The sequence below is a fragment of the Chionomys nivalis genome, chromosome 2, assembly GCF_950005125.1.
Source record: "Chionomys nivalis chromosome 2, mChiNiv1.1, whole genome shotgun sequence".
Taxonomy (NCBI): domain Eukaryota; kingdom Metazoa; phylum Chordata; class Mammalia; order Rodentia; family Cricetidae; genus Chionomys; species Chionomys nivalis.
Window position 1 is genome coordinate 109,102,095 of NC_080087.1, and position 23,178 is coordinate 109,125,272.

Below are 23,178 nucleotides of genomic sequence, written 5' to 3' on the forward strand. Positions count from 1 at the left end.
TTACTATTAATAAGATGAATGAGAAGCCTGCTGCTCCCACAGCCTGCGCCTGCATGCCGGGGTGCTCGATGCTGGGTACCAGGCACAGGCCAGCTCCCCGGGGGACCCTCCAGGTAGAAACTCACCCACTGGTGTCCATGCTCTGCAGTCGCTGAAACAGCGTCTCGGAGAGACTCGGCCGGGTGACCTCAGGGGTGCGGGGGTTCTCTAGTGGAAGAGGAGGGTCCTTCGCCTCGCAGGGCCCAGAAGACACAGGAATGTTTCTGGGAGGCAGCTCCGGCGGTGACATAACACTTTCTATCAGAACAGCAGAAACAATGCCATCTGTGAGGACACCGTGTAGACGGGCTTGCTGTGCATCTCTCCTACAGCCCTGTGAGGTCCAGGCTACCATATTCCAGGTCCCAGTCTGTCCGGTTGCTCCTCTTCCTCCTCCCTACACCCACGCAGACTCCCTGATAGAGAGCCTTCTGAAGCAGACCTGGTTTTATGACTCTTAGACCCGGAGCCTCTCTGACTGTGGTCTCTTCTACCGTGTTGCTCAGCAAAGATGTACTGCTATCAGTTGACCCTGGGAAGCCCAGGGACATTGCAGGATTGCTGGTCTTGCACAGACAGATCAGTGTGGTAACTTGGTTCTCAGGGCTTATGGACAGGAAATCAAGCCCATGCAAACACTCGCTGTCTCAATTGCTCTCTCCCTCCAATTTCTGCCTCCTTTTCTCTCTATTCTCTTCAGCCTCAGGCCTCCTTTCCCTCTTCTAGACCCTCAGAAACAAATTTATAAAATACGGGGTCCTCCCACTCAGAGACCCAACATATCAAACAAACTTCTTGACCTTGGGCTGAGATATCGAGATCCTTGACAATTCCTTTCAAATATCTTTCATGTGCATGAAGGCCAAGGTCACCAAACATTTAGGTTCAGGACTTCCTGCCCAAGACCCTCCTGACCCCTAATGGCTACCCTGGCTCCCAGGATAGCATTTCCCGAATGACAGGAACAAGAGGACTTGTTTAGTGTATGTGCACGCGCCTTCCTCTCCCTCTCTCGGCTGTAGAAGATAGTTCTGATTCTATTTTGGAACCAGGAACTGCAGGCCCTTGGGAAGACCCAAGTCAAATCAGACACCTAGCCCAGGTGCTGGACGTCCCTTAGCTCTGGGTCTTGTGTGTGACAGGAGACTTGTTTGGGGGAGTGAAGATCAGGAAAGTGGGCTTGTCTCTGGAGCCGGAAGCATTGGGGTTTTGCTTCCGATGGCATCCCAGAGGCAGGGAAAGCTGAAGGAAAGCTGGGTGCATGGTCTGAGGGAAGTGAGAAAGTTGATGTTTGGAGGACATTCCTATAGGACAAGATCAAGGCTACCATGTGGCCTTCATGTGAGCTTTGGCCCCAGCTATACCACAGCTGCTGATCTCCAAAGGTTAGAGAGAGGGGACAGTTCCGGAACAGCAGCAAGCTCAGCACTGTGGTCATCTACGACACATGCTTTGCCCCATCCTCCTCTGCTGCTCCTGGCTGCCTTTTGGCAGGTAGTTTGAGCTGAACAGGCAGGAAATGGGGGTTTCTAAGGAGGCATAAGGTTCGAGAAGGGTGCAGGTGATCTCCAGCTAGCCCATAGTAGAAGAGGATGCCTCAAATGTGCCTGGCATAGTCTCACCAGGGCAAGGCAAATGCCAGACCTGGGGCGTCAGCATTGCTGGTCTAAAGCCTTCCCCAGGGACCCTGTCTAGCTGAGGGACTCAAGAGGTTACTTGTGGTCTTCTGTTAGGCAAGGAACCTTTGAGATGAAAAAGAGAGGCATCCCTCTGCTGGAGGGGTGTCTACATAACTGCTGCTCCATGACTGGCTCCTTGTCCTTGTGCTGCCCCCCACCCACTCTTGGGAACTTTTTTTCCACCAATACATATTTTATTTTTAGGAGCCTCTTTAGAGATGATAGTGTCTTACTATGTAGCCCAGGCTAGCCCAAACTCACGGTCTTACTGCCTCAGCCTCCCGAATTTTGGGATTGCCGGTGGCATGACCCACCATGGCCATTTTTGATATTTTCAGTGGCGGGATATGAAGAAGGAAACACTTTGTCCATCTTCTCACTTAGGTGCAAGGATGGCTTTCATTTTTACTGGAGCGACAAAGCTGAAGAGAGTTTCATTTATGGAGTGTCTGCTGTGCACTGTGAATGACGGTCATCTGGTCCTGTGACACGCTGAGGGACTGATATGCGTTATTGTCACCTAATCACTTAATTAATTAATTTGGTTTTATGAGACAGGGCTTCTCTGTAGCTTAGGAGCCTGTCCTGGAACTAGCTCTTGTAGACCAGGCTGGTCTCGAACTCCCAGAGACCTTCCTGGCTCTGCCTCCCGAGTTCTGGGATTAAAGACGTGCGCCACCACCACCTGGCGTCATCTAATTGCTTTAAAGGGAAGCTTGTCATTCAGAGAGTCGAGGTCACCCAAAGCCACAAAGGCAAAAAGCCGGAGAGAGGAGTTCTGGTCTACATCTGACTTTGGAGCCCATGGTCCCCAGCCATCATTCCTCAGCTATATCCCCTCTCTGATCTGTGAGAAATTGTAAGACAAGACCGGCAGAGCCTGGCTGGCACCTCCCCACCCTTGCCATCCTCTCCTCTTCCTACCAGTGTCCTCTTCAGCTTCATCGATGGTGTCCTCTTCCTCCAGGGGCACAGGGTACTGCAGGTGGGTCACCAGCCCCATGTTCTCCTTCTTGTAAAACTCAATGAGCTGGTCCAGTTTGGTGAAGAACCTCATGGGGACACCTTCAGATGCCTGAGGACGGAGCACATTTTAACTTGAATGTCACCCAACCACAAGGGCCACCTGCAGCAGACACCCGAGAGACAGGGAGTGACCATACTTCAGAAAAAGCTTTCAGGCACTCCACCCACACCACACATCCTGTAGCCAGTGGCTCCCAGCAGTCCTTTGCAAAGGGGCAAACCGGGGTATTTTTAAAACTACTTTTCTTTTCATCTGTTAATTATTTTTAAGTATTTTACTATACAAATATAGTATATTTTTATTTATACCCAAATTAGGAAATTCAGATTTTTGAAAGAAATCAAAGGCCCACGAGTTCTATTTTTAATAGCTTAGGTGTGTACGTGGCGAGCAGAGCTATTTTTGCTCCCCCAACCCAGATCATTTCTAAAAATTATTTTTTATTTTTGGTGTTGAACTCGGGTCCTCACACATGCAAAGCACAGTCCTACCACTAAGGGACACTTGCAGGCCCAGGCTGTTTGTGTATCAATTACCCATTCCCCAGCAGTGGGGGTTGAGCCCAGGGCTTTACACACGCTAAGCGAGCATCCTACCACCATGCTGCATCTCCTATCGCTGCCCAGAGTGCCGGGAATACAGGTATGGGGCTCACACACAGGTATAGGTCTCACACACAGGTATAGGGCTCACACGCGGGTATAGGTCTCACACACAGGTATAGGTCTCACACACAGGTATAGGGCTCACATGCGGGTATAGGTCTCACACACAGGTATAGGGCTCACACGCGGGTATAGGGCTCACACACAGGTATAGGTCTCACACGCGGGTATAGGGCTCACACGCGGGTATAGGTCTCACACACGGGTATAGGGCTCACACGCGGGTATAGGGCTCACACGCGGGTATAGGGCTCACACGCGGGTATAGGGCTCACACGCGGGTATAGGGCTCACACACAGGTATAGGGCTCACATGCGGGTATAGGGCTCACACGCGGGTATAGGGCTCACACACAGGTATAGGGCTCACACGCGGGTATAGGTCTCACACACAGGTATAGGGCTCACATGTGGGTATAGGTCTCACACGCGGGTATAGGGCTCACACACAGGTATAGGGCTCACACACAGGTATAGGGCTCACACGCGGGTATAGGGCTCACACGCGGGTACAGGGCTCACACACAGGTATAGGGCTCACACACAGGTATAGGGCTCACACGCGGGTATAGGGCTCACACACAGGTATAGGGCTCACACGCGGGTATAGGGCTCACACGCGGGTACAGGGCTTACACACAGGTATAGGGCTCACACACAGGTATAGGGCTCACACGCGGGTATAGGGCTCACACACAGGTATAGGGCTCACACGCGGGTATAGGGCTCACACACAGGTATAGGGCTCACACACAGGTATAGGGCTCACACGCAGGTATAGGGCTCACACGCGGGTACAGGGCTCACACACAGGTATAGGGCTCACATGTGGGTGTTGTTGCCTGCCCTCTTTAACTTTATTTTGAGGCAGAGTCTCTCTAAGTTATCCAGGTTAAGCCTAAGCTCATTCTTCTTCTGGCTCAACCCCCAGAGTAACTGGGATTAAGGACACATGCCACCACACAAGGTTTGTCTGTGTACTTATTTAAGGTTTTGAACTGGGGTCTGGCTGTGTAGCACAAGGTGGCCTCAAACTTGCAACCATCCTCCTGCCTCAGACTCTCAGGTGCTTAAAATTCAAGCTTGTGCCATCACAACTGACTATTATTTTTAACGATAGGTAAATTTGTTCTTGTAATTTTAAAAATTTGTTTTAATTTTGTTTTTGTTTGTTTATTTGTTGAGACTGGGTCTCATTACACAGCCCTAGTTGGCCTGGAACTCACAGAGATTTGTCTGTGTCTGCCTCCTGAGTGCTGGGATTAAAGGTGTGCACTGCTATGCTGGACTTAGCTATCTTTTTTAAAGATAAAATTATTTTATGTGTATGATGTTTTACCTCCATATATGTATGTGCACCATATGAGGACAGTGCCCATGGTGGCCAGAAGAGGGCACCAGATCTCTCAGACTGGAGTTAGAGATCCTTGTGAGACCTCCCTGTGGGTGCTAGGAACTGAACCCTGGGTACTCTGCAAGAGCATCCAGTGCTCTTAATCACATGGTCATCTATCCAGCTCTTGATTATATTTGTTTTAATCAAAAGTCAGAAGCTGATCCAAGCAATACAGGAATCTTCACCACTTTGTGCCTCTGCTGTTGATGATGGAGGTCCCTCTACTCTACTCTTCCAACATTCTGGGACCAGGACTCTTGTGTGTATTGGTGGGAAGGGGAACTCCAGCAGGAAGCTCAAGGTCTTCTCTGAACAGCTAGCCCAGTTCCTACCAAGATGCCCTTGCATCCATCTTTCATCCACTGCTAAGACAATATCCCTGTAGGCAGTCAGATTGGAGCAAGAGACGAAGACCCTGAAGGTAACCATGGGTACCACATACACTTCATCTCTATGGCTGGGGCTTTGCAGGGTCCCTGTTCCTCCACCTGGGCCTCCAAACACCAAGTGTCTGTCCATAGTCTGTCTTTTTATTTTAAGATAGTGTCTTACATTGTAGCTCAGGCTGGCCTCAAACTCATGACAATCCTCCTGCCTCAGCTACCTGGGTGTTGGGATTACAGGCATGGGCCACCACATCCAGCTGTCCCTATCATCTCAACAATGACTCTCACATCCATCTTCAGGTTTAGGAATCAGAGGTTAAATATCTCCTAAGGGGCAGCTAGGTGCTTTCTTGCTGAAAGAGACGCACTGCTTGCAATTGAGGCCAATAAGAAGATGGGTTTGGGGTGGAAGTCCTCACAGGAGGGCAAGCAGACGGTGGATTCAATCATTAGATTCCTATTGTTGACAGTTTGAGGGCTTCATTTAGGAGGCTTGGTAGGACATTGGCCTGGTGACATCAGGATCACAGGCGAATGTGACCAAATGAGGTATTTTGTAAACTTGATGAGATTAAGATTCACCATGGGTACAAGTCTTTGGGCTTATGTAGGTTAGGGTTATTGAAGACCCTTCCTAACGTAGCATCCCATGGACTGATGACCAGGATTGAATAGAAAGGAAAAAGCAAAACTGACACCAGCATTCACCACTGTCTGCTTCCTGAGTGTGGGCACAGTGTGAATAGCTGCCTCTGCTTCCCCTACTGTACCTTCCCTGTCACCCATCGCAGTGGACTGTAACCAAAGTAACCCCTTTCTTCCTCAAGCTGCTTCTTTTAGGCATGTTATCACAGCAATAAGACAAACAATTGATACAACTAGGAATCCCAGCTCTCAGATTTTTCTCTGATCCCTGGCTTGTGGGTCTTCCACACAGTAGTGAGGACACAAGGTCTCGTGTGAGACTCAGGCCATACACATGGGCTCCCTGCCTCCCCCGGCTTCTTTCTTTCTCCAAGTGTACTTGTGTCCTCATGTGCACTGCACATAAAAATCTGTGTATATATGTGCGTGTGTTTGTGTGTGTGCGTTGTATGGCTTAGACTGTTTAGTAAATCTGCAGAGAGCTTAGCAAAACCATTTGTTTATTCTTTTCATTAAATTCCCTTGTTTTCTCAAAGCCCCGTGCTGCACAGTTTCCAGGAAGCTCTGTTAACCACCTGAGTGGCAGCCCCACTGAGATTTCCAGAATATTCTTTCAATGATTCAAATGCAAATAAGAATGGAATAGCAGAAATAATTTGATAAGATGTAAGACCTTTGAACTCAATTCCGTTAAAACAGTCGTAAGTATTGTGGTCTTGTCGGCGGGGGGCGGGGGGTGTTACACCTAACAGATAGCATGCCACCAGGCATTTGGAAACAGTATAAAAATATTAAAGAAATTCGAGGTAGGCTGTGAATCTGGGAAAGGAGTCTTAGCGGGGGGTGTGGAGGGCCTGAGGACGGCATGTGTGAAAGCACATGCGATTTGAGCATTTTATGTAATGAGAGAGAGAGAGAGAGAGAGAGAGAGAGAGAGAGAGAGAGAGAGGAAGGAACTGGAATTATGCTACACTATTGAATTATAGACATAGTCCAAAAATACAATGAAGGGTGAACAGGCTGAGAATTGATCAAGCAGAGAAACAGACAAGCTGAAAGGAAAGCAGCTATGGAGGCTCTGAGAGCTGTCAGTCAAGACCACCTCTCTGGCCACTGCTTGAGCGTGCACCAGTCATAGGGATCAGGGAGCAGGGCCTGGCAGCCCAGGGTGGCTGACTGCCCAGGTGGCACAAACTTCCAGGAAGATGGGGACTGCAGAGTTGAGTTCATACTTCTAGGATGGAGAAGCAGGCACCTCTGGGTGGGTGCCTACACCAGTTCATAATGGCATTCCTGGGGAGGGAGGCTTTCCTCCACCTTCCACAGGCAGCACTAATGGTGGGACTGTTTGGATTGGCTTTCCCCAGCCCATAGGTTGGAAAGGTAATCCCTATATTTACATTTGGAGGTAAAGCCTTTGGGAGAGTGGGGCCCCATGATGGGATGGGCGGCTCTTTGAGCAGAGGAAAAGCAAACTCACACTTGCTGTCTGGCCATCTGACGCCCTGTGCCATGTTGTAGTACAGCTCGAAGGCCCTCACCAGATAGAGGCTATCACTTTGCTCCTAGGCATCCCCACCTCCGGAACCGTGAGCCAAATAAGCTGTAAGCCTTTATCTGCGTGTGTTTTGCTGGACCTTGTTCATACTAGGCAGATCCTCTGCCACTAAGCTACCTCCCCAGACTTTAAGCTTTATTCTTTATAAATGACCCCATCTGTGGTATTCAGCTGTTTGTGTACATGTGCAGTGAATACGCACACATACAAGCGCAACTGAAGAGACAGACGGGGCTGAGACAGGGAGGCAGAGATCCCAGGTGGACAGCCTGAGATCATTCAACAGAAAAAGTGTCCTTGAGGAGGTCACAGTCTGCACTAAAAAGATTTACTACTCAGCAGCCAGGGCCAGCTGAGAATGCTTCCTAGTTCTAGCACCCGAAAGAATACATGCCCTCTTAAGGGAAGCAAACCCCCGTAGGGTAAATTTCAATTGAAGGGGAGACCTGTTATAATACCACACAGACCAGCAGGAAGCAGCCTGTCTCCTCACGCAGGAGATGGTGGAGGTACGGGTCTCAAGTCTCAATGGGCTCTTGGAGGCACAGTTCAAAATACTGTCTTCGTTGGCGCCTTCGTGTGTCTTGGCACTTGGTAATATGACTTATGGGTTCACAAAGATTCTCCACGAGGAATTTAGATTCAAAGCACATTCTAGAGAAATGCAGTCTAAGGCGGGAGTTGTAGAAGGCGTGAGCCAGCTCACACAGGGGCAGACCTGGGAGTGGAATCCATATAGGTGTGTACAAGCCTCTGTCCATACAACACAGAAAATAGTAGTCCTACCCATCATTCTTCAGATGGGCTTAAAAGGCCCCGTGTCCAGGCAGGGTGGCCAGTGAGTGCCTGGCTCTGAGCAAAGGGTTCAGCTTAATAAATACCACTAAGTCTAAACCAACACTTGGGAGGGGGCTTCCAGGTGCAGAGTACTGACTGTAGGCCAGGAAAAACCGTCATCTCCTTCTAATGAGACTAGAGGATCCTTCCTCCATTAGATATCGCTCATATCTACCTGCCTGAGAGCCATCCCCACTCCAGGAGCCAGGTCTGCATATTGCATCCAGATCAACCATACTGGCTAGCTAAGCTACTGGCAATTACAGACTCTGTAGGGTTCAGAACTACAGGCAAGAATTTGGAGCCTGGAAGAATGGTGGAGGGACCGTGGTGGGTGGTCTTCATTGTGAACTGGACACAATCTAGAAGGACCTAGGAAGAGAGCCTTAACAAGGAATTGTCTAGATTGGGTCAGCCTATGGTGTCTGGGGTGGGGAGGGGGCAGGCAGAAGAGGAGTTACCGCTAAACTTAAACTTAGTAGATTGGGAAGACCCAGCCCACTGTGGGCAGCACCATTCTCTAGCTTTGGGTCCTGGATTGTGCAAGATTAAGTGGAGAACCTGAGCACAATATATACATGTATATATTAATTTCTCTCTGCTCAGGACTGTGGGTGTGATTAGCTGTTTAAGTTCTTGTTGCTTTCTTTTCTTTTTTTTTTTTCTTTTTGTTTTTTTGAGACAGGGTTTCTCAAACCCTGTGTAGCCTGGTTGTCCTGGAAATCACTCTGTAGACCAGGCTGGCCTTGAACTCAGAGATCTGCCTACCTCTGCCTCCTGAGTGCTGGGATTAAAAGCGTGCACCAACATTGCCTGCTAAATTTTTTCAATATTTCAAAACATAAAATGTTGTCAAGAAAGTTGTCATAGGCATTAGTTGGAGTCCTAGCAAGAAGCAAGTGTCATATAAAATTGGAGTTTTGGGAGAGTTTGGTAGGTAGGTAGGGAAGTGGAGTCCCAGAGCTGCAGAGAGGAGCAGTTTACCCCCATCTCCAGGAGCTCCCAGGGGAAGGATTGTGTCAGAACCCAGAGAGAGCATTGAGCAGGAGTAGAGGCTTCTGTGGAGGGACCCACAGGACCTCACAGGGAGGGATCCAGGCCACAGGCCCTCCACCCTCACTCCAATTCTTCCCTATCTTCTCACCCTCTTGCCCCTGGCTGGGGCTCCTACTGGCTTAAGGCCATGGGAAGCAAGGGCAGTGAACAGACCTGAGGGCAAACAGTAGATTCTCAGCACATCAGCTCACAGCTGGAGGGAGTACCTGTGTATTGCGTGGGAAAGGCACCCAGATCAAGAAGGCCCTAATCATGGCTCCCCCTACCAGAGGAGGGGTGTGGCCCTGGATTCTTAAGGGCCAGGCTGCCTGCTGTTGTTCCTCATTCTGCAGCTACAGCCTTCCTTAAATGACACATGAAGTCATTTTGAAATAGAGAAGGAACTCCAAAGGTCTCGTGTTAGCCGTGTGCGCCTAACATTTCTGAGCTGTTTATTGATCCATGTTCCCTCGCTCATGCTGCCCCTCAGGAAGGTGATACCCATGAGATTCCTGCTCCATAGTGACTCTCCCCTTCTCCTTGCTAGGAACGAATCCCTTTCCTCTTTAACAGATCAACTAGCTCATGGGGCAGGTAGCTTGCTTTAGAAAAACATGAAGACGGGATGTCTGATAAAAAGTATTTTGTCACGGTGTTGGGCAGGCACATACTGGGTGGCACCCTTCTACTGGGCTCCATCTTCAGTCCCAAGCTTTTTCCACTTTAAAGAGCCTGTACCTGGGATATCCCAGGCTTGAAGAAGGCCTCTCTCTGGGATTTGCTTAATCAACAGACTGGGCATGAATGTATGTTCAGAATCAAAAGTCACACACAAGAAAATAAGGTAAGGATTAGTTCTATTTGCAAAACAAAATGTAGTATATTCCCTTGCCTCCAGTTAATTAATGTGTCTATAAAGAGTATCCAGAAACAGCATTTCTATACGGTCTTTGTAGACAGCAACCCAAGGAGCCCAGTTCACTCTGTCTCGGATCAATTTCAGTGCCTGCTTCCCCAACAAGCTGTCAAGAGCCTAGAGAAACCCAGCATGATAGCCCAAGTCTGTCTACAGGGGAAACTGGTTGAACACATAAGGACCCACCGCTATTCTGAGATGCATCTACCCCATAAAAAACAGACCTTGTCATTGGAAGAGGTGGAGGAAGCCGAGGAACTCGGACTGCCCACTGGGCCTTGCAGGGAGAAATCTTGTTCTCCCACCTCTTGGTATCTGCATCTACCCGACAGGGATACTGTTAAAGTCAGGCACGGAGGTCTACCCCTCGGAATGGGGTGTCAGCAAGAGGAGGGTGCTAATGTCTTAAGGGCAGCTGAAGGACGCTGGTGTTCAGGCTGCACAGGCCTTTCCATAGTCAAACCTGGGGATGACTAAGAACACCCTCGGGGGAGGGGAAGCGTGGACAGCAGCCGACCAGGGAGGTCAGAGCCCTAGACAAGCTGAAACTTCCCAGGGGATAATTTTAATGTCAGCACTGTCTGCCATCTCTAAATGCAGAACTGAAATCAGATTGGGCACAGGGAGGAAGTCTGCCAGCCGCGAAGCAGGAAGTGTGGTGCTTCGGGTGGTCACTCCTGAAGGTTTAGGCAGCTTTTATTTTAGATGGAAAAGCCTACCCGGAGCTGGGCTACAGGCCTGCCATGTCAGCACTCAGGAGGCAGTGGCAGGAGGATAAGGAATTCAAGGCCATTTTCCGCTACACAGCCAGTTTGAGGCCAGCCTTTCCAGTTACCATGGAGACTTTACAGATGATGAGAAGTGTGGAGAACCCAAACCAAACAAGAAGCTCTCTGCACGATTTCACGACCTCCGAGGGCTTGTTTCAGGTCCAAGGAGAAAGTCAGGAGAAAGGGCTTAGGAAGGGGGCGAGCATAAGTTTGTCTGCTGGGCAGAGGGGTGCTGCCTGTTCCTCTTATTATTTCTGCTCCTCAGCAAGGACCCTGGGTCTGCGGAAGTTGGAAAGACGGTGAAGTAGTAGGGACAGGCATGGGCTAGGAGTACTTCACGACTAGAACTCAGCGGAGCTGAGAGCAATGCAGGCTGTGGGGAGGGATGAGGAGCTTAGAGCTCAGCTGGCCTGGCCAGGCCTTTGTGTTCTGCTCTGAGCCGCTCAGCACATCAAGACACCAAGCCCTGTCATTTTCCTATGTGGTTATCACTGTGGCTAGGTCCCACCTTTTCCTGGGTCTCTCTCTTATCTCTGCAGCCATCAGGTGGTTTCCTCTCCCTCCCTTCTGCCTTCAGAATTCTTCTTTCTCAGTGTCTACTTACCTCCTCCGCTTCAACCAAATGTCTTCCCGAGAATTACAGACCCAGTAATGGGTGAAGAGAGGGGAAAGGGCATGGGGCTTTGGGTCTCTGGGGCTTTGGGAGCACTTGAAGTTTTTAAATTAGCGATTCGAAGTTTCTGGGAGTATTTAGGAGCTGGAGTGTATATGCAAACAGTATAAATGGATCGATGTTTTAATTTTTATTTTTTTGATACAAGGTCTCATAGTATAGCACAGACTTGAATTAAACTCATCATCCCCCAGCCTCAGCCTCCTGAGTGTGGAGGTTACAGGTGTTAACTGCCACAGCTGACCCAGCTGACATCATGCGGCAAGAGGGGATTCTGTACTTAATTAAATTAGGGAGGTAAGGTGGGAAGAAGGAGAAAGGGGCAGGGATGGGGAGCTGGTCCACCCAGGAAGCATGGCCAGCTAGAGAGACTGGGGAGCCTGGGAAAAGAGGAGGTTGGGCTGAGAATAGTTTTGGAAGCTGCTTTGGAATTATAAGGCTTAGAAGGGTACCTCTACAGGATATCCACACTAGAAGACAGCTACCCCCCCCCCACACACACACACCACTACCACTGAGGACTTCCCTCTGGAGCACAGGCTAGACTGGCACTCACTCCATAGCTTAGGCTGGTCCAGAGCTTGAGATCCTCCTGCCTCACCCTCCCAAGTATTGGGATTATAAACATCACCCAGTGTGCCCAACTCCTCTTTCTATGAACACATTTTCAATGTTTCATTGCCTGTGAAGTAGCTAAGGTCAACTTCTGAGCTGAGGTCATGGAGATGGTCAAGACGCAGAAGGATACAGAGATAGTTGGACTGAAGACACAGTGGAGGTTGAGATAAGGAAGTATCCCCAGCCTGAGAAGCCACTGGAGATGGTCAGGCCAATGAGGCAGCAGGGCAGGGGACCGGGTTCCACACCTGCTAGGAAACAAGCAGAAGAACGCAAGCTGGGCTGGGGAAGGAGCCGCAGAGCAACTCTGTCGTTTTGGATTGAAATGGGATCAAGCAGTGTGAATTCAGTGTGTGTGTGTGTGTGTGTGTGTGTGTGTGTGTGTGTGTGTGTGAAAGAAGGGTGTCAGGTGACTTCTTTTATCACTCTCTACTTATCCCCTCCCCCTTTATTTTGACACAGAGATTCTCCCTGAACCTGGGGGTCTTTTTTTCTTTCTTTCTTTTTTTTTTCTCAGCTCTTCTGGAAGCCAGCAAGTCCATGAAACCTCTGTCTCTATCTACCTCAGAGCCAGAGAAACATGTGTGTGCAGGGATGTGTGGCTTGTTGCCTGGGGGCCATGATTGGAACATTGGTGCTTATGATTGCACAGAAAGTGCCCTTAACTGCTGAGCCATCTTTCTAACCCCTCAAACTCATTGTCTTTAATGTATAGATGATTGTAAAAGAAAAGTATGAATGTGTATGTACACACACACACACAAACACACACACACACCATTTCTTGGTTCTGTCTGCTGAGAGGGCCTAGAAGTTATGACACACTAACAGCAATGAGCATGCTCACTGCTCAAATCTTGGATGCCGAACACCTTTCCCCATAGAAAGACCCAGAGATCCTTTTAGTCAGCTGACAATCCGGGGCTGGGATGGTACATCAGAATCCATGATATCTATGGCTCTAGAACAACAGTTCTCAACCAGTGGGTCACAGCCACTTTGGCAAACCTTTATCTCCAAAAATTATTTACAACAGTATATGTTTTATATATACTAGCAAAATTACAGCTATGGAGTAGCAATAAAAATAATCTTATGATTAGGTGTCAATACAACATGAGGAACTGTATGGACGGGTTGCAGTATTAGGAAGGTTGAGAACTGCTGCTCTGAGAGGGAAGCCATGCTTTGCACATGAAAACAACTGATCAAAAAGAGCCAGGAGCCAACTGGAAGGACAGTGGGAGCGAGCAGCAAGCACAATCCAAACATCAGAATAAATAATGACGTAGTTATAATCCACTGAGTACAATGAGAATTCATGAGTCTATCCTTATATAAATAAACCAGAGGGGAAAGCTCTTCCCACGGTAGAATGCCAATTAATAACTGTCGAACCAATGACAGGAAGAGGCAGTTAGCATTCGGCAGCCGACATTGTAATAATTGATTCAGGCAAGCTTTCCCGGGAGATGCTAAAGCTAGGGACGAGATATTTAGATAGATTCAGACTATTGCCACAAACAGTTCTGTGTATGTGTTGACTTTTCTAATTTTATTTTGTTTACTCTTCAGGTATTGAATTCAGAGTCTTGGGTGTGCTAGGCAAGCAATCTACCCTCAATCATACCTCTAGCTTAGTTATCAGATTTTTGTTTATCTTGAGACAGGGTCTTATTATTTACTCCAAGATCCACTCAAACTCATGATCCTCTTGCCTCAACTTCTGAGAGTTGGGATTACAAATTGTGTTGCTATACCTGACTTCAGTTATTTATTTCATTTTATTATTTTAGACAGGGACTCAATCTAAGCTGGCCTTGAACTTACCATGAAGCCTAAGATGACCTTGAATTCCTGGGGCTGGGGATATAGCGCAGTGGCAGAATGATTAACATGTATGAGACTCTGTTTCAATTCCAAGCACACACACATACACATACACACACACACACACACACACACACACAGAGAGAGAGAGAGAGAGAGAGAGAGAGAGAGAGAGAGGAACGAAAACTTCAAATATCTATAATAATTTTGCAAAGCAATGCCATCTGCAAAATCTGCAAAAGCAGATGCCATCAAAGTCCCATACTCAAAGTTTACTTCAACAACAGGGCAGAGCAACCTGTGCCTTTCCTTGAGTGGGAGTGTTGATCACAGTACCACTCTTGAGAAGTCCTGGTGGAAAGACAGGAGTGGATCCAGTCGTGGGGGAAAGCCCTGAAGTACTCAAATCAAGAGGCAGCCTACAAAATTACTAGCTAACTAGCTCGTTCTCAAAAACAAACAAACAAAAAAGGTCAATGTCACAAAAGAAGGGATAAAACTCCTGATTGAACATTGGTCCAGGAGGAAAATTATCTTATGTATGTAAGCTATGGTTTACATGAATATACAAATAGATTTTTTTTTATGTTGCTGCTAAGATTGTTGGAGAGATTTGAATGGAATTTTGGGATTGGATGGAGATTGGCATCAACATCCTGATTTTGAGGGATGAATGGGGCTATGTAGAAGAGAGAGCTAAGGGGGCGTTGCCGGGCTCTTACTCTCCAAGGACTCAGAAAAACAACAATGGTAATACAAAAGACAATGATCATCATATTGTATATGAGAGACAATGATCAGCATATCGTATGTTAAAATGTTCAATGGGGGAAATGAGAGAGGAAAATGCAATTCTTTGTACTGTTCTAAAAATTTTTCTAAGTCAAATTACTTTCAAAATTATTTTTTATTTATATTTTATTTTTTATTTCAAAGTTATTATTTTTTTAAAAAGACAACCAGGCTGGGAATGGTCTATATCATAGTTGGTTACACGCAAACACTTTTTTTTAGCTCCACCTGGTTATAAAAAGCATCCTTAGAATCAGTTTATGTAACCTAGACCATTTCTTTAGCATGTGCACATACAAGCATGTGTCCACACACGGGTATACCCAGGATAGAGTTTTCAAAGAGATCTTGTCTAAAAGTGTCAAATTTTAAAAGTTCACATGAAACCATTCCAGATTTACATACTTCCGGAGGTTTCTGTATAAAATCTCCAGTTATCTTAGAACATCTACTGTGCTCAGACAACTGTAATAATTCAGATACAGGAAAAACATAAAAACGATCGTGGAAAGCCTGGTAGTTCTGTGTGAGTGGATGGAGGTGAGGGGTGGTGGCATCCCCAGGCTAGCTCCCCCGAGGACCGGTTGTTGTCTCACCCACAGTGCTACTGGGCTTGCTTGCGGAGAGGCAGTGCCCCCTTTATTGGCACGGCTCTTGAGCTGGGGCTAGAGAACTCAAGGTGGCGTGGGCAATTGGTATGGTAGATCTGGGCTCCTGCCAAAGTGTCAGCATCAGGAGCAAGTTAGGTATTATGAGTGGGACAGGAAACTGGCTGTCTGGGAGACACGAGACAGAATGGAAGTCAATGTGGATCCTTCTCTCCGGCGACCTGGAGGTTTGATTTGTCACAAATGAACGATAGCTGAAGACAAGCTTGTTGGGCTCAGAGGATGGTTTGGGTGGGGTTTGGGAAAACCCCGTTCTTCCTTCCCCATGGAGATGAAGGTAGGGTTAGCGGGCTGGCGCTCATTTCTCTGGGCGCAGTCCTTATTTCTGTTGGCTTGGCCCACGTCAGGACTCTGAAACTGAGGACTTGAGAACCAAAGCGCAGAGAAATGAGCGGAAGGAACTGTCACACAGCTCTCGGAAGGACACCTGCAGGGTAAGGAATGCACGTGGACACAATGCCAACCCTGCCCCAGTTCATGACATTCATGAGCAGGAGTCACAATGAAATCCTTTTTCCTGACCCAGATATCCTGGGAGTACCAGGCTGTCTATCAGGGTCAGGTTCCTCCTTGCACTCAGCCAGTACCTTGGGGTCATCCCTCTTCTAACTTCCCCCCAATTTCATCCAGATTTTTGCTCATATGCCTTTGAGAAGTCTCTGTGGGATGACTAAGTATGGGCTCTGCCCTCAGCTCCCGCCAGCAGTATCTGCCCCGGGCACCCTCCTGCTGAGGAAGCTCAGTTTGCCAAGACACCTCCTATGCCAACAACTACTTAGGCTCTTTTGGCTTTATCTCCCATGGGCTGTGATCCCTGCTGAGAGACTGGGGTCACTGGGCCCAAATCCCTGCCCCTCAGTCTCCTGAATCTACATTGTCAATAAGTCCCAGCTCTCCTCAAGGATTTGAGCAGCTCATGAAGCACTCTGAACATCTCATATCAAAGGAGCGTTAGGACTAGGAGATGGCTGATACTGAATGACAGCTCTAGATGCTTCCTCTGAGCTCTCTGGTATTGCCACGGTGATAAAAGAGGGGAATGATGGCAATGCCATCTGTCAGAATATGGACTTAGGTGTTTGGGCAGAGGAATCCTCACCTGGTACCTCAGGACTACAATGAAAGGCTGGGACAAGATGGGGTCTTTTGTCATTGGAGTCAGAGCAGACAACTAGACATTGTGCCTCATACCAGCATCTCAGTGAGGTCATCCGTTACCTATGGAAACCAGTGCTGCACTTTCTCCACAGCTCATGCCCTACTGTGGAAATATGAATCCATACCCCCATCTCAGTGCTTTGTACCATCTTATACTAGAATGTGAGAGACCTACTTCTTTGTCCCATCAGTGTGGCTCGGTTATGTGACCTGCCTTAGCCAACTTAATGTGGGCAAATGTATCACTTCTGAGCAGAGAGCGCTATGGGTCTCTCTTTGACACCCCTGGGACCTATGGCCTTCTAGAAGAAGAAATTCCCATCATCCTTGGACAAGAACATGTAAGAAGCAGACCCAGATCTGACCCAGGGTCCAACTTGACCTGGCAGAACCATTTAGATCAGCCAGTGACGACTGGCTGTACAAACCAGGAAAGGAAAATCAATGTTTACTGCAAGCATAAAGACTTTTTGGATGGGGGGGGGACATAAACCACTTTTAATTCTAGCATTAAAGTTACAGCAGGACCTCTAGTGGGTTGCCCACATGACAGTAGGCAGCATACAAAGTCTTGAGAAGGTCATGCAAAAACAGGCAGTGGGAGAATGAGCATTTCCCAAGGACCTTCCTTTTACTGAACTTTAGGATGTCATCATCTTCACTGGTCGGAGGAAGCTGAAGCTGTAAGAGATTGAGTATCTGGTCCAATGTTACTCAGTTCCTTTTATCACCGTGACTGTCACCGGAGCTAAATCTCAAACTTACACACATTCATCCCAGCTTCACGGGGCTCACTGTCCTTCTATCTCATTCTTTGTGGGGGTCTTCAGTCCCCTCTGGCTCCTCTCTTGTGGATCCCAGAACCTCTTCTTGGAGCCCTTCACTCTCCCAAGCTTCCACCTTTGCATCTTTGCCTATGGAAGTTACCATGCAGGATACACCAAACCCTTTAATAACAGAGTAGACTAGTGATGGCTGCCCAGCAAGACAGCAGATGGCTCACGTGTGGTAACTGGTCTCTGATCAGTATCCAGCTGGGTTTGACCCTGGGCATCAACAGATACCAAAAGTCAATAAAAAAAAATGGTCAGGGGCAAAAGCTTTGGGAAGTCTAATGCTCTCAGAGGGTTGTTACAGTTTAAATTTACAATGTTCCTATCAGATTCATGGCATGAGTGCTTACTCCCAGGCCCAAAGCATGATTTTTAGTTTTGTTGTTGTTTTTGTTTTGAAACAGAGCTTCTCTATGTATCACTGGCTGTCCTGAGACTTGTTCTGAAGACAAGGCTGGTCTCATACTTAAGAGATCCACCTGCCTCTGCCTCCCAAGTGCTGGGATTAAAGGCATGTGCCACCACTGGTGTGGGAAGGCTTCTGTATATGTGTTGTTTTTATTGGTTAAGGAATAAAGAAGCTGCTTTGGCCTGTGATAGGACAAGACTAGAGCTAGGCGGGGTGGGGGGAACTAAACTGAATGCTGGGAGAAAGGAGGTGGAGTCAAAGAGAAGCCATGTAGCCCCTCTGGAGACAGACACTGGACAGAACTTTATCCAGTAAGCCAATGCCACATGGTGATACACAGATTAATGGAGATGGGTAGTTTAGAATATAAGAGTTAGCCAGAAATATGCTTAAGCTATTGGCCAAACAGTATTGCAAATAATATAGTTTCTGAGTGATTATTTCATGGTCTGGGTAGCCAGGAACAAACAAGCGACCTCCAACAATAACCAATGTCCAGAAAGCATGGTTTTTAGAAAGTTGTAGAAATTTATAAGGTAGGGATCTGCTTGCAGAAATCTTTGAAGGCTGAATGTGCCCTGGTTCTGGTCCCTGAGATCCTACACTGTACAGTGTGGTTCATTCTTTTGTTTTACTTACTGTCTGTGTCTGGTACAGTAACTATTCTGAACTCCATCCATAGGGCATTATTTCCTACTAGATAATAATATAGAAAATTCCCTCCTTCACTCCATGCCTATGCTGTATAAGGAACCTTATGAGGGTAGAATGGCTCAGCCATTCAGGAGTACAGCTAGGGCATAATTCAGGCAAATGAAATATAAGCAAATCCCATGGTATAGTAACTTCACTCCTGGTCAGTAGCCAGGGCTCATACTGGGCCACCTCTGTGGATCATGATCACAGGTCAGTATATGGTGAGTAAGATTTGGAGGGAGCCTGGGTGAGTGTCCCTGAGAGACTGAACAGGTGAGGTTGATTAAGGCAAACAAAGGATGTCCCACCAAAAGGAAGAAAGGAAGGATTGGATGGTATGCATGCAGCAACATAGAAAAATCTTCTTCTTTTTTTTTTAAAAAAAGACACGTCTGTGTAGCCCTGGATCTGCCTGACTCTGCCTCCCAAGTACTGGGATTAAAAGCATGAGGTGACACCCAGCTAACATGGAAAAATCTTGCAGGAACCAAAGGGAAAAAAAAATCCCACCAGGCAGTGGTGACACATGCCTTTAATCCCAACACTCAGGAGGCAGAGGCAGGCGGATCTTTGTGAGTTGGAGGCCAGCCTGGTCTACAAGAGCTAGTTCCAGGACAGGCTCCAAAGCTACAGAGAAACCCTATCTCGAAAAAAAAAAAATCTTTCAGGGCCAGTGAGACGGCCTAGCAGGTCAAGGCAGTTGCTGCCTAGGCTGACAATCTGAGTCTGATCTCTCAGACCCACAAAGCAGAAGAGAGTCAACCCCCACAGGTTGTCTTGTGACCTCCCCATATGCTACATGTGCATGTACTTATGTACCCATGCACAATAAATAAATACAATTTAAAAATTTGAAAAAAATCTTACAAAGATTCTTGGGTGAAAAAACAGAAAGCAGGAGGAGACCTATGAATTGCTTGAGTCAAAGAAGTATACAAATAAAAGATACCCCTTAAATGGTTGCCTGTGGACTATGGTTTTGATCATGTAAATTGTTTAAGACTGGTTTCTAGCTCTCCAACCTGAGTTTACTGCCAATATTCTGGGCTTGAGGTTTTTCCCTTGGGTTAAAAGCAGAGACAGAGCAAAGCAGGGTGGTTCACACCTGTAATCCCAACACTCAGAGGATCACCGCTGGTTAGAAACCAGCGTAGGCTACCGTGGTAAGTTCAAGGCAAGCCTGGGCTACACACTGAGACCCTGTCAAATAACGTAAAATTAATAAATGCAGGAGGGCTGGGCGAGAAGAAGAGAGAATAAGAGAAGAGGAGAGCATAGCATCTGAAGCTCGGTGTGAGGGAAGAAGGCTGTGTAACACACTAGGGAGAAGTGGTGACTGCGGCAAGGGAGAATTACCCCTTAAAGAAGTTTCCATTTAGTTCCAGCTATAGCCTGAGGGGGAACACAGACCCAGAGTTACTGGAATTTACAGCTGTCGAGAGAAAGTAAAAGTCCAGGTTTTCAGATGAAGTCTCACATTCTTTTTAATGTGCACAACTGATTTTTTTTAAAGCATCGTATCTGCCACTCAGTAAAAAAGGAGAAGGTTGGCTGAGCGCCAACATTCCTCTCTGTCGGCTTCCTGACTGCAGAAGGAAGAAGGCCAGCCGGTCACCTTATGCGCCCACTACCATGCCTCCCCACCACGACGGACCATATCCTCTCAAACTGTGAGCCCCAGTAACCCTTACTTCTTCCTTCAGTTGCTTCTTATGGGACAGTTTGCCATTGCAGTGTGGAGTGCTGTACTTACCGCTCTCGGGCTACACCAGTCTCCTTGGCCACGAACGAGGATTATGAGACCTATTTGGCCAAGACTGTAAGTTCACTGCTGTAAGCCCAGGCATGAGTCACCCTCAGGGATCTCTGCTAAGTGTAGTCACCTCCCACTTTCCAGACTAATAAACTAAAGGGGGGGGGGGGAGGACAAGCCAGTAAGCAGTGCCCCTCCATGGCTTCTGCATCAGTTCCTGCCTCTAGGAACCTGCCCTGTTTGAGTTCCTATCCTGATTTCCTTCAATGATGAACAGTGATGTGGAAGTGTAAGCCAGATAAACCTTCTCCTCCCCAACTTGCTTTTGGTCACGGGGTTTCACTGCAATAATAGAAACCCTGATTAGGACAAGGAGGCTCTGATAAGGATGCCCAAGTCCAGAGCAGGCTGACCTTGCCATCTCTTCCAATGTGAGTTTATACCACACTGTCCAGAGTTGTTACCAATGGTTCCCACTGGCTTAAACCTTAAGAGCTGGCTGTTCAAAGCAGCCATTCCAGTGGGCACCACAGTGGGAGTATTGACACCACAGACATTGGCAGATGGTGGGGCATTGTTTTCCTTGTTGGAGAATGACTGTCAAATGTCTGCCACTTCATATGTCTTGGAGAGCGACCTCAGCCACGTTGACGACATCAGTTCTCCAATTCCTATGGGCTGGGCCTCCTATCCACACATGGGTTTTCCTTCTGCATGACCCCAGCATTAGAAGGCAACATTGAATCAGGAGAAAAGCACAGTGGCCACCGAAAGGTTAATGGCTGTTGAGGCAATGCATAGGAAAAGCGGTATTCATCAAGGACAAAGATTTTCCCACTTAAAGATGGCAAAGGCCCAGATCAAAACAGGAAGCTTGCAGCCTGCTTTGGTGGGTGGTGGGATTGTCTGAGGCTGAGAGGCCGGAAAGGGACAAGAACAAAGTGTTCTCTGCTTGGCAAGCTGACATGACAGCCATGGGCCCTCCAGATCCCTGGCTCTGGGACCAGAAGTTCAGTTAGGTAGACAGTGACTTCAATAAACACTGGCCCTCAGAGGAACCGAAAGTTCCCTCTGCAGCCTCCTGCTGCCCAGAGGAACTGAGCAAGGCACGGTCCGACCTGAGACCAGAGGCCAAGGCAGGCAAGGGGTGGCAGCTACACTTGCTGCTGTCACATACAAACCCCATCCCAGGGGAGGAAGAGAACTCCCGAGCAGAGCAAGAGAGTTGAACTGGGGTTGGGGAGGGGAGATCTAAGGGGAAGGGCAGATGCGGAAGCTGTGACTTTCACAATGGGTGAGATGGCTTACTCTGCAGTTCACATTTCAGTGGGTTTAGATGCATCCTGGGTAAGGTTTTAGGTCAGTTTACCAAAGCAGGGACTATGAGAAAATGCAAAGTGTGTGGTGGTCTAAGAACCAGGGGGTGTGCACTGGGAACCGATCCAGTCAGCAAAAACTGTTTTGCACATTTTGTGTAGAAGACCAGTGTATATTTGCTTGCTTCGCAGGAAGGTTATTTATTGAATCTTTTAGATTTGTATACATTAATTAAACATAATAGGTCTCATTGTGTATTTTGTTCACATTCACCCCTATTACCCTCTGTTACCCCCCGTACACTCTTGCTGATCTCTTTCAGTTTCTAATCCCCCCGCTTTATGTCTCATTTAGTGTGTGTGTGTGTGTGTGTGTGTGTATGTACCGATGAGTTTAATTAGGGTTGTTTATGAGATCATAGATTAAGGAGCTTGGGCAACTTACTAGTGGCTACTCTACTAAAGAAACTGTCTCCCTCTCCCCCATTGTTAATTGCCTATAAATCTTCAGAGAGTGGTGGGACCTCACAAATCACTCACCCTTCCATAGCAGGAAGATCTTCTTTTGTTTCTAGGGTAGAATAGGCTTGGGGTGAGATAGCAAATGAGAAGGGAACTATGGAGTTGAAAGGGAGAAGATTCCACCCATGGCCAGCACTTCATCATGGGGTAATGGAAATCTGAGTTCAAAAGAAGCTAAGAACGTCAGATAACTGTGTGGAAAAAATCTCTGAATTTTAAGAAATGTTTTTCATTGGTCTGTAACTAAAGAAAGACATGTGTCAGAAAAGCAATAGTGCCAAACCTTCCGACTATAAATTTCATCCATGTAGATTTGGGCAAAGCATCTTGTGAAATTCATTCAGGAGTTGTTGAAGACCACACGGAAAAGTACAGGCTCAGCATGGACATAGATCTCTGCTCCATAAGCTGCTCAGATTGCCAGAGGGAGCTTACTCACAGAAGGCTGCCACCCAGCTAGGAGGCATCTTCAACCTGCTGGGGGACTGAACCAGAAGGAGGCAGACCTGGATGCTCTGAAGTGATATGCTGGATCTGGCAATGTGAAATTTAGGAGAACACTATGGTAGAGTTCTGAGTGGAAGCAGGAAGACGTACATGCAAGAAAGACAGGAGACTGACAGTAAATACAGCGTGGGTAAAGGAATGGCACAACCTTCTCAAAGGTAGAACTGGTCAAACTGAGCTCCCTGAGAGTGCCCAACAGGAGAGCAAGTCAGCCCTGCAGTACTGGGTACCAAATCCCCCCCCCCCCCCCCGGGAAGGAGATATCAGGCAGGGTGCATCAAGAGGGAGGAGAGGGTGGACACGTGGGATGGTGGACAGAAGTCAGAGTTCAGCCTGAAGGTCATACAGAATGGTGGGCAGAACTCACAGGGTTCATCCAGGGACAGTTGCTTGCTCTCCAACTAGCTGAGGACTTTGCATCTCATGAGAGGTAGAACCAGCCGTGGGAAG

At 47.7% G+C, this 23,178-nt stretch overlaps 1 protein-coding gene across 2 annotated transcripts in view; it reads right to left on the reverse strand.

The window, feature by feature from the left end:
- The window catches only part of Inpp5d (inositol polyphosphate-5-phosphatase D), a 117,587-nt gene that overhangs the window by 62,513 nt on the left and 31,896 nt on the right, over positions 1-23,178 (reverse strand). For both annotated transcript variants that reach the window (XM_057762560.1, XM_057762559.1), the window contains exons 3-4: positions 2,643-2,793; positions 126-297 (exon numbers count right to left, since the gene is read on the reverse strand). In XM_057762560.1, the coding sequence (XP_057618543.1) occupies positions 126-297; positions 2,643-2,793 (323 nt within the window). The remainder of the gene's footprint in view (positions 1-125; positions 298-2,642; positions 2,794-23,178) is intronic.